The sequence below is a fragment of the Fistularia commersonii genome, chromosome 13, assembly GCF_037954325.1.
Source record: "Fistularia commersonii isolate RoL2024-O1a breed Wild chromosome 13, RoL_Fcom_v1.0, whole genome shotgun sequence".
Lineage (NCBI taxonomy): Eukaryota > Metazoa > Chordata > Actinopteri > Syngnathiformes > Fistulariidae > Fistularia > Fistularia commersonii.
In genome coordinates, this window is record NC_141296.1 from 6,917,945 (window position 1) to 6,935,152 (window position 17,208).

Sequence of the window (17,208 nt, forward strand, 5' to 3'; positions counted from 1 at the left end):
GGGATGGTCTGTGTTTGTTGGAGGAGCATACCCACCTAGTTGCAAGTTGCAGCTTAAAACTGAAGGGTCTCACTACACAAGGATTTTACCAGATGGTAGGACTGAATCTTCAGCAAAAGAGGAAAAGCATCACAGCTGGCTGGAGTTTTTGTTTTCCTTCTTTTTTTTCCGTTTCTAAAATGAAACAGGATGTATGAGCCAGAGGAAACAAACGGGAACCCAGGAAGTACCAGCTGACGTCAACAAGGTGTTGGTTAGTCCCCACAAAGAGGTTCGATTATGAAGAAGAAGATCATGGAAAACTTTTCAACTCCCAAATAGACCAATCAGCAAAAGGTGGGGCAGAAAATCTGAATGACCTTCAGTGGCAGCCTGTCACAATGAGACTTTGGTTCGTGTTACATTTTGTATCTCGGCTCATGTTGATTTTCTTTATTAGAAAAATCAGATAACCATGGCAATGGCCACATGGTATCATCGTGACATCAGCCGTGTGCATGCAGAGGACTTACTGGCACGTGCCGGAAGGGATGGAAGTTACCTGGTTAGAGACAGTGAATCTGTGCCTGGAGCCTATGCCCTGTGTCTACTGTAAGTATAGCAACACACACAGATGAACAGACACACAAAAACACACTTGGACCCCCCCAAAACACACAGTATTAGTTTAAATGTCATCACACTACGTCCTCTCTTGCCTTAACACCTTCGTTTTTCCAAGTCTCTTCATAGAAGTCTTCTTCATAATTCTCACAAGTGTTACTCTTTTTTTTTTTAATTAGCTATGTGTATTAATGTTAAAATCTTAACATCTTTAGAGTTTCACAGGGATGTTAATATGGTCAAAGGATTTATATTCATTGATGTTATGAGCATGATAATGGTTGCTATGTTATTGAAACAGTAAAGAATAGGATGTATTCTGTAGTGGCTGTCATATGACATTTATTATAATATACTGGATTACTGTATTATAAGATGCCTTGTAATTAATGAATACAATGCACTGTGTGAGGGAATAAATAGCGCTCTGTAAAAACAGAGGCCCCCACAGAAAACATGACGCCACACTGGAAAGCAACCAAATCAAATGTTACTCTATCATCGCTATTTTCCCTGAGTGCAAACATTGTTGGGTACATTTTAGAAAATATACTACAGAAAACTACAGAAAGTGCAACATAGTTGGGATAATATTAAATAGTCTTCTTTAACTCTCTCTCATGATTAGAATGAGTTTTTCATAATGAGTGATAGTTACTACTTTTCTATATATTACTAGTCTTGGAGATAAAATATAATTGTACAAATCAATGAGTCATGCTTAGTAAGTGCGATATTCAGATACAAAAAACATTTCTACTCAATGTACAACTACAGATAATTAAGCCATCTTGAGAAACATTTCTGTTTTGGTTTAGCAATTGGAAACTATTCATAAACTCAACATTTCTGCCCAGTGCCTGCATCTGCAAACTGAATCAGCAGCTTACTCCCCCTGTCATATCCATCAGCCTTATGATCATTTGCCAGTGTGCAGCAGTGGATTACCTCCTTTTTAAGGAGGTAATGTCAAAATGCAGACTGGGCTAACTACACACACACACACAGACACACCACACACACACACACACACACACATATAAACACACACACACACACACTTTTTCTAGACTTAACGGCCTGTTCAATTCAAACACTCATCTCATCGGGTTAAACCTGGCCCAGGACCCGATTTCTTCCCTGGGGCCCCTGGAAAAGGGCGGGAGCGTGAGCAACCACACTATGCTGACTTCTCTTCAACCTAAGCCAGATACATTCCTGAAAGCTGAGCCGGTTCGCTCACACTGTGCCTTCTCTCCCTTTTCTCCTTCGTTTCTGAATATCTCTTTCTCTATTAAATTTAATAAATTATTGCTCATTTTTTATTAATTCAGTCACAACATGATTTTTCTTCTACGTCCAAAAAAGCCCTTATCCATTGTGCAAATCAAGCTTTCTTTGAAGTTCGTTATGGATACAATGCAACTAACTGTCACACAAGAAATAAAGTAAGCCATTGTAGGCAATATGTAAATATGTAGGTCAAAAGATACTTTCATTGACAGCTATGAGACGTCACATCCTCAGTTCAGTGCTTTTAAAGGTCACAAGTGTGTTTGTTTCTCCCAAAGATTCCAACGTCACGTCCACACCTATCGTATTCTTCCTGATGCAGATGGACTTCTGGCGGTCCAGGTGAGTGTTCCTCACCACACAACAGTGATGTCAAAATCTGACTTGGGAGATATACAGTAGATGTCTGAGGCAAACGCCGCTCGCACAGAGAAATTATAGCAGGGGTAAAAGAGTTAGAAAGATCCAGTGCTGGTTTACCATCGCCTGTTGTGAGAGTAACAGGAGCATGTTTGTGTTTTATTTCTTTGCCAATGCTGTTACGTCTCCAGTAGCTTTGTTGTTCCAATGGCATCTCTGGCCAGATGCTTGAAGCATGAGCTCAGATGCACAGAGAAGAATTGTTTTCATCAGATTTTTGCTCTTCCCACACTCGACAGTAGATCATCCGTCCGAATGGGGACCGTATTTTTTGTGTGTATACATACAAGCCTGTTTGTATTATACATAATGCGGCTGTTGGACGATAAGCCAGTGAGGGTGTGCGGTACGTGTATGTTTTTGACGCTTTGAGTCGGGGGCCGGGGTTATCATTATTTACTTACTACTATTTCATTATTGAATGACAGTAAACAAACTTCGAGAGTGAGCGTTCAAAATAAAAAACAAAACAAAAACTTTGTGGCAGTAAACCATATCATTTTTACTCTATTTTTAACTGTCTAATGTCTGATAGTAGAATTTGATAATGTGGTAAATAGGGAATGTGGAGCATTTGTTTTCAATTTTCTGATCTGGAAAAATTCTCTACTGTCAAATAAAGACCTTGAACTTTCCTGCTATTTCTGTTGTTTTTTCCACTGCCACTGGTATAAACCTCCAGTACGCATTTTCCCCCACTGGATTTGCTCCACTAACTTACAACTCACTCGCTTTCCTTTTTGTTTTTCCAAGAGGGTCATTGAGATATTTTGGGTTCCATTTTGTCCCTTACTGTCTCTTATTACTATTTATTTCATTTTAATCGTTTTTCAAGAGCTTCTTGTGGTATTAAAAAAATACTTTAAAATACTTTTTGAAGCATTCCTGGCGAAACATACATATTCATCCAGCCAAAAGACAGTTTCTTTGACCGAATATAGAAAGTAACTAAAATGAGAAACTGGGAAAAAAGTTGTCCAATGCTGTGGTAAAACGTTGATTCATTGCATGTGACTGTTAGTTCTGTTAATACAAAACATGTACGCATGTTGGAGTTAACTTAAAATTAGATCTTACCTGTGAAGTTAAATGCCTAAAAGTATATCAGTGTAGGTTTATATGAAATAGTTGATAGTAGGATTCAACTGATTGTTGCTGTGGGAATCACTGTTTGTCTTTGAAAAGTATTTTGTCACTCAGATATGCAGTGTCATTTTACTTTTAACCCACTTTTCTGGAGTGTCCTTCTTTCCAGCCACAGAAATTCAGAATCTGCAGCTGGAAAAAAGCTGGAAAATGCCCTGACAATGATGGCTTATTGTTAAACAATGTCCACAATGTTTTTTTACTTTCAGTAGTGTAAACTGTAAAAAGTAACTCCAACAGTATGATCTAGATCATTTATATCAAGACCCAATGAACAACATGCAAATTGGAAGCATTCAATGTTCTGGAACATTGTTACAAAGGGCTTTGAAAAATTATCTTTTTATCATAATAAGGACTGTTAAAATGCTATTAGTAAGAGGGCATGACATGAGCCAAACTGTGCACTGCGCTGTTTACAGCAACTGTAAAATTTCCAAAGCTTGTTATTTCTCCAGTTGTATTATTTCTTGGTGTCTTATTCATCACCATCATTATTATTATTATCATCACCGTCATCATTACTAGTATTATTGTTGTTGTTATTATAATTCAGTTTATTTGTCAGGGGCCATATACAAAAACATGAATCTCCTATCTGGGGACTAGATATCAGATATAGCTGAGGCTAATTTCTATCTTTTGGTTGTTGAAAACATCTTTGCACTTTTTGGAGTCTCTTGTATATGTAGCATTCCTTCAGCGGTGGATGTTTTCCCTCCAATCACATGATAAAAATTAACAAGCACAACTGATATGATTCCAGAGATTCAGAGATAGCATTACTGGGGCTTGATTGGTGAGAATATGGACTTTGCAGTAAAAACCTGGTTGGTTTCAGAGTTTTTATTTTCTAACACAGCTTATGCTGAAATGTGCTTTCATCCTTGAATCCCAACTTGGTTGAAGTTATAGTGTGAATGATGGTAAAAGAGCTTAAGTTTAGCTTCCTGCTTGGTGGATCCAAAGAGGGATAAACAAATGTTTACTTGTTGTTGTCAGTAAGAATGTGATCAACCTGATGATGTTTATGTGTCATTGTATTACTCTCTCTCTCTCTCTTTCTGTGTGTGTGTGTGTGTGTGTGTGTGTGTGTGTGTGTGTGTGTGTGTGTGTGTGTGTGTGTGTGTGTGTGTGTGTATAACAGACAACACAGGGAGTGCAAGTAAACTGTTTCTGGACATTAGAAGACTTGGTTTTGGGGTATCAGCATCCTCACAAAGGTCTGGTCACTCCTTTGCTGTACCCTGTACCACGTGACACTGACACAGGGGATGACAGCTCAGGTGGGATGGCTGCATTGCGAAACACACAATCTTAGTGAAAAATATATTCTTTAAAAATGCATGATTGTAATTTTGTCAGACTCACGATTGTATTTTGTTTTCTGCATTTTTGCATTTCAATTCTAATTCAGTATCATCTGTACTGAAGTGAAAAATTGCCCAAACATCACTTGAACTGTACCATTTATATAGATAGTTTTTGATAGATTAGTATTTTGTGTAGTGGTTGTCCATGCTGAAGGCTTAGCCATAACGAATACCGAACCTAATACCCAAATTGAGATTTGGCTATATTTAAATGGTGAAAACTTCCATTTTTCTGTTTTGTTTATTTTCAATTGTCAAACCTCGGACTAAAAAAAACATCATAATGCTTCATAAATTCAGATGAGCTCAGTTGCTTCAGTTTTCGGTCATTAATATGTAAGTGACAATAGACCATTTTATCTTTCAACAGATGATGAGAGGCCACCTCAAGTTGTCGCCTCCGTCAACATGGTGCCTTTAACAACACCTCCTTTAAAACCAGACCCCCATGGTGTATTTTTGGAAAAGTTACAGGAAATGAACACATCTAGGTACCATTATCCACTTATACTGCCGTGGATTTCTTTTAAATAATCTTTCTTTCTTAGCGGTAATCATGCTGCATGAGTCACTCCTCTAAACGCAATAGTCTTTCACCTGACATTCAATGAGCTTTTGTGGAAAGGAAGTCATAGATGTATAAATTCACAACTCATCGATATTTTTTCGATTTACATGTTTACCTGGAGTCACTGAAGTATATTTTATAGGTTTCTTATTGTTTCATGTGTTCTTGTTTCTGCTTTGTGAAAGGTTTGGAATATTATCTATGTCGTTTGTGGAAAAGTCATTTTTGGTTTGTGCAGTTGTCCTATCTTATTTTGTTTATAGCACTGCAGGTGAGATCATCGGTCTACTCAATGACTATCTCTTTAGTGAGCTCCCCCTTGACATTGCAAACGTTCATAAAGGGGCCACAACACTCTGCCACCTCAAACGAACTCTAGGAATTGCATGCAAGGGTTTAAACAGGTAGGCAACATTTCTGTTTTCTTAAAAAAAATACAAACTACATGTGCAGTGTTTGATCTATGTATTTGCTTTATTTCTAATAAGGCTTTGATTATGGTTGTTAAACAAATGCTCTTTTCTCATGTTATCCTCAGTGAGATCGACCTGACCCTCTCAAGTCTGGAAACCCTGGCAAAGGTGTTTGATCATCCGAGCTGCTCTTTGTCAACAACTAAGGCACAGGTACAACTGTGATAGGAAGGTCATATTCAACACACACAATCATGGATTATTGAATCAAAATATGTGGGCTTGAAGAGTAAATTGTTTTACTTGAGATGTTGGGCTTCCTAATTCAAGTTTAAGTTACTGAGGATTAAGATATCAATGTTCCACCTTCTAAATGCAAAACCGGTTAGATTTTCTCTTTTGGTGGTCTTAAATTAATTTTTCTCTGGAACATCTTGATTATACCATGTTAAAATAGCGCGGGAGGTTCAAAACCTATATCGATTCTGTAGCGACACATATATAAGAATAGTAAGCTTTTGCAAATTTGAGTTGGTACTAAAATTTCACCCTATTCATTTTGGAGTCATACAATATTCATTTATTATCCAAATTCACTTTGTCATTTCCACACCCACGCATGGTTCACATTCATGTAATATTCAACCCATCCCAAAAAATGGTCATATGCAGATGAAATCATAAACCTTTGGGCATCAGCATCTGCACATTGCGCGCTTCGGCCTAATTTAAAATGTCTTTTTTTAACAAGGGCTCAGAGATGGAGATGGACATCTTGTTGTGTAAGATTTCAGCGTTGGTTAGCCTCCTTTCTTCACTGGAGAAAAAGGTAGAGTTTTGAATCACAAGTCAATTTTTGTAAAGTAATGACTGTATTAATTTGAACAGACCTTCGAGGTGTGAAGACACGCAAGCCTCTACACATAAGCTCTGGATATTATTATCCATAATTTTATGTTAAGCTATTAATAATGTCATTCAGTATAACATACTGTGGTTTGAACAACGTCAGTCAGATTTTCCATTGACATTGTTCTTTTCATATGAAGGTTTCTGTGTGTGTAAGGTTAATTCTATCTATTTTGTTAAACATGTGTATCTTTTAATATTTAAACATGACAATCTAACACTTCAAATGTTCCACATATGAAGGTACTCAAGGCTCTTCAAGATGCAGTAACCAGTCACAATCTGGCTGCACAACCTAATCTACCATCTCCTGACCCACCAACCACTAGTTCAAATTCTGTCAAAAAACAAACACGCCAGCTCCCAGTACACTCTTTTCAGGTGAAATTATTTATTTTTTTGTAACAACCAACATATGATTGTCTCAGTCACATTATACTTAAAAACATAAATATGAAAAATGCCAAAGGTCACAGCTGATGATGTAAATGTATCATATATTTCTTTTTGTCAAGGTGAAGCTGACACGTTACGGCAGACAGACCGTTTCAGTGGATGTGGATGCAGGAGTAGTACTGTTCGACAGGAAGGCAAACTCCTTTGGTTTGGAAAGGATCACCCATGACAGAAGTAAGAATAATGTTGGGCTCGCACAATTCACTTTCTCAGAGATATGTTCTATAATTGTTACCTAATGACATTGTTTGTTAGTCCTCCAGATTGTCAAGTACCATAGTAGTCCAGCCAAGGTTCGCATGTTGATTGATAGCCAACACAGCACGCCACGAGAGATGGCTTTTGAGAGTACACGGGTAACACATTATTACATGTCTTATTAGGAACTGGATTCAAGCATCTCCTGTCATATAATTCACTTGATAAATGTCTCAACTTTCAGAAATGTGATGCCTTCTGCCAACTTCTTCAATTGATGAAAACCAGGCATTCGCAGCTGAACGAGCCTGATATAGTTTCTGTCTTTGTCGGCACGTGGAATATGGGTATGTATAAATGTGCTATTTAGTTGAGAGGTGATAGAAGACTTCCGCAGTGGTGATGATTTATTGTTTTTTTTCTGTCTGTGTGTGTGTGTCCAGGTGGTTCCCCTCCTCCACGCAGTCTGCAGTCATGGGTAACCTGCTGTGGTTTGGGAAACACTCCCGATGAGTCGGTTGCTTTGTTGCCTCACGACATCTATGCTTTTGGGACTCAAGAAAATCCTCAAGTGGAGCGAGAGTGGACGGAACAAATCAAGCAAACCCTTCGGAGCTCTACTCATATCGAATTCAAACAAGTATTTTAATTTACTGTTTTTTTTTTAGCTTGTTTACTTGTTTTCTGGTGTATGGGTTTACTGTCTCTCGCCTTTTTGGAGATTGAAAAATAAGTCAAAAATAAGCTTAATCATCTATTTCTTAATTCAAACATACATTGAACACATTGAACAGACAAAATTTCGATCATTATTTGTATACGTAAAGTCAGCTTTAGTTTCCCGTTAAAAGCAGATGTTGTCAGGGCATCTGACATTTTGTGTTTGACCAGAGGTGACTTTCCAAGAGTCTACTTTGTTTTAACAACCTATTGTTTTCCTTTCTACCAGAGGCCATTCACATTACTATCCTGTGCCTTTTTCCAAAATAAAAACCTCTAAAAATGGCATCTGCTTTCAGTTAGAACTGAAAAAAAGTGCATTTCAGAAGATTTCTCCAAAGATAAAATTCCAAAATGTTCCAACATTTTGGAATCGTATACAATAATTTCGCTTAAGGGATCTTTTGAAGATATATGAATTACCCTGGTAGGCTTTATTCTATTTAAAATCTTTAGAATAAGAATAAGAATAAGAACAACTTTATTTATCCCGAAGAAAAGTGTTGTGCCAGAGTTACAAGAAAAACATAGCAATAATAAATAATAGCAGAAAATTGTATAAACAGTGAAAAAAATAAAAATAAAGAAAAAAATTAAGTGTCTTAAGTAACAAGTGAAGACTGTAAAGTGTCGTAAGGTCTTACGTACCAAGTGAAAGATAAGGAGTGCACAAGAGCATTCAACATTTTTTTACATTTTTGAGCAAGTCAAAAATACACAAATGATTTACTCTAAATCCAATTGCGACGTTTTGTCCGAGTGAGATTTTTTTATTTTTAATTTTTTTTATTTTATTTTTTAACTCATCACCTGTAATACTGCAATATGTCCTGTAGGTGGCAGTGCAGTCCCTCTGGAACATGAGACTGGCCGTGTTCGTGAGGCCGGAGCATGAAAATCGCATCAGCCATGTTAATACTGCCAGTGTCAAGACTGGCCTGGGAAATACCTTAGGTAATTTTCCTTGCATCTTCTCAACATCATACACACAATCAAAAAAATAGAGAAAGGTTAAACGGTCACAGCCCTCTGCTAAACCTACAAATTCTTGTATAGGAGCAGCCTGATGAGCTTTTATGAGCTGTGAGATAAAGCATTCCTGTTGTTTCAGGAAACAAGGGAGCCGTAGGAGTGTCTTTCCTATTCAACGGGACATCTTTTGGTTTCGTTAACTGCCACCTGACATCGGGAAGTGAGAAAGTGCAGAGGTATACAGTGTATACATGTGCATGTTCCTGTTTAAGGAATAGAAAAAAATTAAAATGGCACATTTTTCATTTTAAGGAGGAACCAAAACTTTGTTGACATCATCAGGCTGCTTTCACTGGGTGACAAACAGCTGGGTGCCTTCGATATCAGCCTGCGATTTGCTCACCTGTTCTGGTGCGGGGACCTCAACTACAGGCTGGATTTGGACGTGCAGGTCCGACTGACTGTCATCGACAGCAGCCTCTGAACTAAGAAATCTTATTTACAGTCCCTGAAAATGACGTGGATACACTTACAATATAAAACTTAGGTCTTTGCCCAACTTTAATTTATCTAATTCTGGTTTGTCCCCGCTTTTTCCAGGCCATCCTGAAGCATGTATCCAAAAGGGAGTTTGAGGAGCTGATGTATGCTGACCAACTGACCCGAGAAAGACACAAGAGAAAGGCCTTCCTGAATTTTAGTAAAGATGATTTTTATACTTAAACAATGCACACATGATCATGCTCATGTTTTATGATTTATTTTTTTCAATTTTGGCCATGAAAGTTAATTACATTTTGAAATAAGAATATTTTATAATTCAAAATTACTATTCTTTTAAATAATTATTATGTATAGTTACATTATAATTTATAATTTGTAATAATAATTTATATTTTCAGTGTTAATACATTGATTCTCTGTTTGTGATTTCATTAAATAAGATTTTGCCACCTCACTTTAATCTTTTTTATTCTTCTTATTTTTTAGAGGAAGAGAAGATTACATTTCCACCTACTTATCGCTATGAACGTGGCTCAAGAGACTGCTACCTGTGGCAAAAGTACAAGACTTCGGGGGTGAGTAATTTCTCTGATGCTTGTTTGCACGGACACAGCTCGGGAAATGGTGTGGAATGATGTGGATATTTTAATCCAGGATTTTTTCAAGTGAAGGATTTGGAGCTTTTGCCACATCAAGAACATGGCTAATATCTGTATAAAGAAATAAAACATAGGGAATATTCAATTTCATATGCTATATTTTTGGAGCCCCACAAGGCTGCATTAGCTATTGTATGAATGTTTATAATGTCAAACTATCATCTGTATCATATTTAGAACAGGATTTTTACACATCTTCATATCAAATGCACAAAGATAAGACTATAGATGTGCACTACTATAGTCTAGTACATACCTGACACAGTACTTTAATTACTTTTGGCGTAGCTAAATCCTATTTAGGAGGTATGACTTAAATAGCAGCTGCCATGACTGCTAAAAATAAGGCCTCGGGAGTTAACTCAGCGTCTGAACTGGAATGACTGACATACCAGGAATGAAGGCACCTTTTTCTGTTTAGCCAAGATACACGCAAGATTAGTTCAGCCAATGATGTTTCTTGGCTGGTGATTACAAACATCTGCACAATATATTCTTGATTTTAATGTTACTATTTTTCTTTAGGTTCGAGTCAATGTTCCTTCGTGGTGTGATAGGATTTTGTGGAAGTCCTACCCAGACACACATATCCTGTGCAAATCATATGGTAAGCTATGGAATATTTATTACTCAAAAAAACGATGCATTTAAACTGTAACACCCAAAAAATAATTATAACATTTTTGAAAACATTGCCAAAAACACAGCGCACAAGCACCAGCCAGATGGCTTTATGCTTGAACTACACATCTGTGGTCATTCTCTTTTTATTTAACTTTGGTCAAATAGAAGTAAAAAATGAACAGTCAGCCCAAACATCCTGGTTTGTGGTCCAAAGAAGAAACACACGCTTCCTCTTTTGCAACTTCAGCTACAAACCCCAATCAGAACATTATCATGGCATGAAAAAAAATGAAATAATGCCAGCATTTTTTCTTCATCCGATCAACTTCGGTCATCTCCTTTCACATATTGCTGACAGCAGATCTGCCTCACAAACAAAGAGTCATGAAAATTGTTTGAACAGATGGATTTGTCTCAACCAGGTTGTACGGACGACATCTTCACAAGTGATCACTCTCCTGTTTTTGCCACCTTCCAAGTGGGCGTGACATCACGTTTCAGCTCCAAATCGGGTTCATTTTTTTTTCTGTCCTTTTGCACCCACAAATTGACAAAATTCACCAAGACTCCATTGAGTGTATATTAAGTTTTGACTTTTATGCCAAGCAGATACAGGTGTGGGTGCCGAGAGGGCCTGGATAGAGCTCGAGGGAATCGAGGCAATTGTGAAGACAGCCAGCAAAGAGAAATTCTTCATCGAGTTTTATTCGTCTTGCTTGGAAGGTATGGTATGGCATCAGTAGTATGTTTTAATGCAAGCATAATGTGAGAAAAAGTAGCTGTCACAAGTAGCTATTTTTCTTCAGAGACTCGTCGCTCAAGTGAGAACGACTCCCAAAGTTGTGACGTCCCTGGATTTCTAAAACTAGCTTGGTCATTTAAACAACTGCCAAAGGTTGGTGGCTCATTCACTATGATGTTGTTAAAGAAATAGACCTTTAACTTAGTCTGTGTGTTATATTGCGTGTATATGTCTTTCTCAGCTTCTTCCTATCAAGTCGGAATTGGACTATCTACAGGACCAGCATTTGCTGCTGTCTGTCAAGTCATGTGATGGATTTGAATCATATGGTGGGTCAAATCAAAATAGTCTTTCCTAATATATTATGATGATATAATGAATAAATTCCCTGTAAGTAGGTAACACTTACCAAGCCATCTTTGAAGTGCTTTGGTTAACAATGCACCATGTGGATTGTATTTGGAGCTCAACAAAGTCACTTTAAATTGTAGCACAGTACACGAGTGTTGATGTAAAGTATGAAAAATTCACATTTAAATACTAAACCCAAACCATTTGGAAAATCAGTTTACTTCTTTACATTGGTTTGTAACTTTTTCCACTGCACGAAAGGAAGATAAATATCCTTATTTACGCAAATTGATATGTTTCGGATTTCAAACACAATCTTCAAATCTTTTAATTGTTCTCACTGGATTCATGTGCTCCAAATTAATTATTACCAACTTTTCAAAACCATATCAAAGAAAACTATGTTAATTTAGTATCAGTGTGATTTCATCCAAACTGTCTATTTGAATTTTTCTTCCAGGATAAAATCCCTCAATTTTCTAAATGTCTTTTTTAGGTGAATGCTGTGTGGCTCTGCACTCAATCACTGGTGGGTCAGAACAGTTTGAGACATTTCTCAGTCACCGTGGCGAGGAAATGGGCTCCATTCGAGGATGGATCCGGATTCCAACTCCCAAGGACAGGCGAGGAACACGTGAGAAGATCCATGGTGGGTCAGCTGAAAATGGTTGCATAATACTTTCCCCTCTGCTCCACTTTAACAGACACTTCCCACTCAGCTTTCTTCTTCATTGTCACTGCATTTCTTGACTCTCATATGAGTTTCACATTGGTTCCTCTATTTGGTTTCTCAATGATTCCTGGCTTGGCTTTACACTTGCTATCGACTGCTTCCTCTTTTGGATCCTGACTGACTGTCCCTGACCAGATGCATCTTGACACACTGAAACAGGACAGATGAGTATGATGCCACCAAATCAGGACCCACTGTGCAACTGGGATAGACATTGTCTGACATATGCAGACACACATTGACGAAGATGATGAATGAGATACCCATTTCACTGCATTTGCATTTTTTTCAGAGTGGTTCTGTATCGAAAAAGACGATAAAGGTCCTGGAAGGGAACGCATGTCTCCTTCATCTACAAAGGTCCAAATAAACAGGTGAGGACCTTTTTAGTCTAGTCATTTAGTCTGACAAATGATAGATTCTTTATCAGTTAAACTTACTTTCTTTTGTACACTATTATTTTGATTGATATGTCCCAGATGAATAGACATGAGCAGTTCATTTGATATGTTTCTTTTCATTTTAGAAACACACACATATATCAATCAATCTGCTTTAAAAATTGTTTTCTACCAACTGTAAGTCTATATATATATATATATACTTTTAACATAATTAATGTGTCAGATATTGTGTTGTATAATATCTGTTTGAAAACAAATACTGACACACTGCTTGATTATTAAGCCCTTTTGCAAGTGTACTAAGTGAGACAAACAATGGCTTTATCAATAATACCCATTTTGAGATTAACATAATGGGTGGGATTCAGGAACCTTATCAAAATCATGCATGATGTAAGTAATCTGCTGGGAGCCTTAACAACACTTATAGGTTGCCGTGGTGATGCTAACTACTAGATTTATATTGCATGACGAATTGATAGAGCATTGAGACACATCTTGAACTTTGGCTTCTTGCTCCAACAATTTGAATTAGTTCCATACAGATCCAGGAAAATGTCAGGAGGCTCGTGCACGGTGCAAAGGTCCCCCTTCTGTAAACCCAGACCAGTGAGAATCTGCTCAAAACATCATAACATATTTAAGAAATTCCTCAGGACTAATTTATTGTCAAATACTGGGTTAAATCCCTGAAATCCAAAAAAGAAATTATCCAAAGATCAGTATGTGTTCTGACAAAAGCCATCATCCCTAGTTCAAAGTGACAGGAGTACATTAGTACATTAGAAGTACATTAGAAGACAGGTGGTTTGAAATACATATAAATAAACCTTTGGTGCCAGACAGCGTGACCACCCCCTTCATGTAAACCTTTTTATAACTGCAAACTGTGTGATGTGCTTGTTACAGGTCTTTGGCAGCTTCACCGAAACCGACTCCCAGTAGCTACACCAATCCTGCCTACTTCATCTTTGAAGGCGTCTCAGTGGTACCCAAAGTGGAGGAGGCTCTTCCCAAGCGAAGAGACCCTCAGGTGATCTGGGCTGGAAATGAGGTGTTGCAGCTCCCAAAAATCTCAGGTCGGCTTGGATTAAACAGGAAACCTTGCCGAAGATCCGATTTTACAGAAATTGAAATTCCGGCCATCCTTACCCAGTACACAACGACCAATGAATCTCATTCATCTCAAGTAAATTCCTCCTACCAGCTTTTCCCTGCCAAAACCCCATCTCCCATAATTCCACCTTCGAACAGAGCCCTGTCACAATACCACGAACGGACGTCACAGCCCAGAGAGAAAGCCCACGGCAAGAGCTTTATACAAGACTCTATACTACCCGATAAGAACCTGAGGAACTTGTACATGAATCACTCCGCAATCATCAAGGAAAAAAGCCGACGGGAACCACACCATCTTCTGCCAGAGACCAACAGTCCGATTGGAAAAGCCAAAGTTTTTCCCTACACCCAAACTCAGATCTCTGTTCCCTGGACGGTGGAGCAGCAACCCCATGGGCCAATAGGTGACAACTCCCTCACTGCACTACAAATTGCCAAGTCCCTTAGTGAAGTTGACTTTTTCCCTACAAAGCAGAGCAGTCCATTTATACCAAAACAGAGGCTAAGCTTTAGGAATGGTCCTGCTGTGTCAGGAGAGAGGATCTACAGCTGGGAGAAAGACGTAAGGCACCGCTTCTCAGAGTTTTAAAAAGGCACTATCTTTTAAAAATGTGACTAAAAACATCTTTATGCTTTGTCTCCGTGCAGCATTCGGTCCTTCAAGGTGCACCGGAGACTGTCCGTGAGCTTCTTAGTCATCTGGGTCTGCAGAAATATACTCTCGGCCTCAGTCTCAATGGCTGGGATGATCTGGATTACTTTAGGTAAGTTACAGACTACAAGCAAAACATAACTGCATGGCTACATATTACTGTGGAAGATTTCAAATTGATAACAGATAACACCTTGCTTAAGGCTTCAGTAGCATGGGAAATTCAAATCATACCTTGGGGGAATTTTTTGGTTGTAAAAAAAAAAAGGTTTAAATGACCACAATTAAAAGCAAATTTTATTTGTCTGCCTCCATAGTCTAGTTTTGGTATTAATCTGTTGGGAACTCACATTATGAACCCAGAATGAAAACTTGTGAGGCCATGCTGAGACGACAAGTTAAAAACCTGGGAATTCTGCAAATAAAATTTCTAATTTTAAAGGTATATCATGTACATGTCATTGATTGGTCTAAGACTTTGAAATCAAGCCGTGCATTACAGACCAGATGAAAAAACTATATAATTACATATATAGTGAAAGAGTGTTTTTGTAAAACCTTAAGCGCCTTCGTTTTAATTCACAGTGGCATCACAGAGGAGGATCTATGCTCTGCTGGAGTCACAAACCCCTCACATAGGCGCAGGATCTTGGAAAACCTGCCAAGGAACTGGAATTGACAGTTGGAGAATGTCCTTTGCATCTAAATACTGCTATTAGACCCTTTTAACTGGACTATAATAGTCTGACAAATTTTCCCTTCATCAGTACTGCAACAACAGTGCACGTCAATTCAGTAAAGCGAACACAAGCCACGAAGCACTTGCACAAATTATTTTCTTTACCTCTCTGAAAAAATAGGGATAGAATGTAAGATATGTCAATAGAAAGCAAGGACTTTTGTCTCCTTTTTTTTTTTTTTTTACAAATATTGATTTTAATTGCAAGGTCTTTTTCATTATGTTTTAATTACATTTAAAACATTCTTTTGTAATGTTTCCTCAAGGTCAGTGTTTACCATTCACCTTCATCTCTTCTACTGTGTGCTTTTCAGCCAATTAAACAAGCAATTAAACTTATTGAGCACAAATCGATCGGTGTTCACATTTGCTGGAACATCTTCTGAAATGATAGCATGGACGTGCACGCCATATCTCACTTCCATTAGTGTCCATGTTGCTATCAAGCCATATAATGATCGCCTATGTCTGCTGAGCATGTCTACAAGACATTTGGAAAGCAAAGAGCTCGCAAAAGCTCTTGAAGGCCATTGAGAAATCACAAGTGTAATTTTATTCTGTTAATCTTGAAGCGGACGAAACAGCTCTTTATATCTGCTCCAGTTTCATGAACCCATCACAACATGTGCATTTATTGTGTTACACCGAGCCCTTTCAAATGTGTGTTGGATGCGCTCGGCTTAATTTTATTGACTAGACAACAGAAGTTGCTATATTAGCTGAAAATGTATAAAACAGACTAAATAGAAGTCCGTGCCCTTTCTTTTTTAAATAAATATTCCACTCACATAATGATGTCTGCACTAGATGATAAGGAATACCACAATATTTATCTTAACTTCTTCTTCTTTCGGCTTTTCCCTTCAGGGGTCGCCACAGCGAATCAACTTTCTCCATCTAACTTGTTTTCTACTGTTAATATAAAATAATCGGCCATGTCAAACTTACAAAAAGTCTTCCACAACTGCAAATTCATCTTAATGTTTTATAAATATAAATTGAACAGCCATTCTATTGCTTCCCACATGAAGTTCTTTGAAAAAACCTGCAGCATTTTTCTTTAATCTAGATGGTTTGACTATCATTGTTCACTTACCTTTGAGGGGACACTATGAAAAATGCAAAAAGTATTCATGATCGTCTACCTGACAGACAAAAAGATGAGGCAACTGGGTTCCCTAAATCAGTTCCTTAAATTAAAAATGTTCACTATGAGTCAGTGTCTACATTTTCCCAAAGTATTCAGCCGCTGTAGTTACTTATTAAAGGAAGACCAAACAAATTCCTCTCCTCCTGTTAATACATATGTTTAAGTGACCTCGAATCAACCGATGATGTCATCACCTGTTGAGACTTTGAGTTTTAAAAAGAAAGCATTAAAAAACCTGCTTCTGTGGAATTTCAATTGTTAAATCACTGTGGTTTCATATGTGAAATATGATATACATTTTTTAAAAACCTTTTCAAAGTTCAGATCAAATGATTTCTCTAAAGAAAGAAAAGATGATTTCAGGGATGGAACATGGAAGCTTAATTAACAGTCAGCAAATGGAGGAATAATCTGGTGAATGCATCTTTTATGTAACTCGACATCTGCCAGGAAGCATAAA

The 17,208-nt window shown here is 37.7% G+C and overlaps 1 protein-coding gene across 1 annotated transcript; it reads left to right on the plus strand.

The window, feature by feature from the left end:
* Window positions 1–201: 201 nt before the first annotated feature.
* On the plus strand, window positions 202–17,100 carry inppl1b (inositol polyphosphate phosphatase-like 1b). The gene is made up of 28 exons (XM_086158238.1): window positions 202–336; window positions 440–591; window positions 2,175–2,238; window positions 4,610–4,748; window positions 5,206–5,326; window positions 5,667–5,807; window positions 5,942–6,029; window positions 6,568–6,645; window positions 6,969–7,106; window positions 7,241–7,355; window positions 7,437–7,537; window positions 7,624–7,726; window positions 7,823–8,019; window positions 8,936–9,053; window positions 9,211–9,307; window positions 9,384–9,522; window positions 9,672–9,771; window positions 10,062–10,150; window positions 10,760–10,841; window positions 11,281–11,370; window positions 11,468–11,581; window positions 11,665–11,753; window positions 11,842–11,929; window positions 12,448–12,600; window positions 12,977–13,058; window positions 13,998–14,769; window positions 14,856–14,971; window positions 15,445–17,100. The coding sequence occupies exons 2-28, from the start codon at window positions 455–457 to the stop codon at window positions 15,536–15,538; spliced, it is 3,645 nt and encodes a 1,214-aa protein (XP_086014364.1). The 5' UTR covers window positions 202–336; window positions 440–454; the 3' UTR covers window positions 15,539–17,100.
* Window positions 17,101–17,208: the final 108 nt, after the last annotated feature.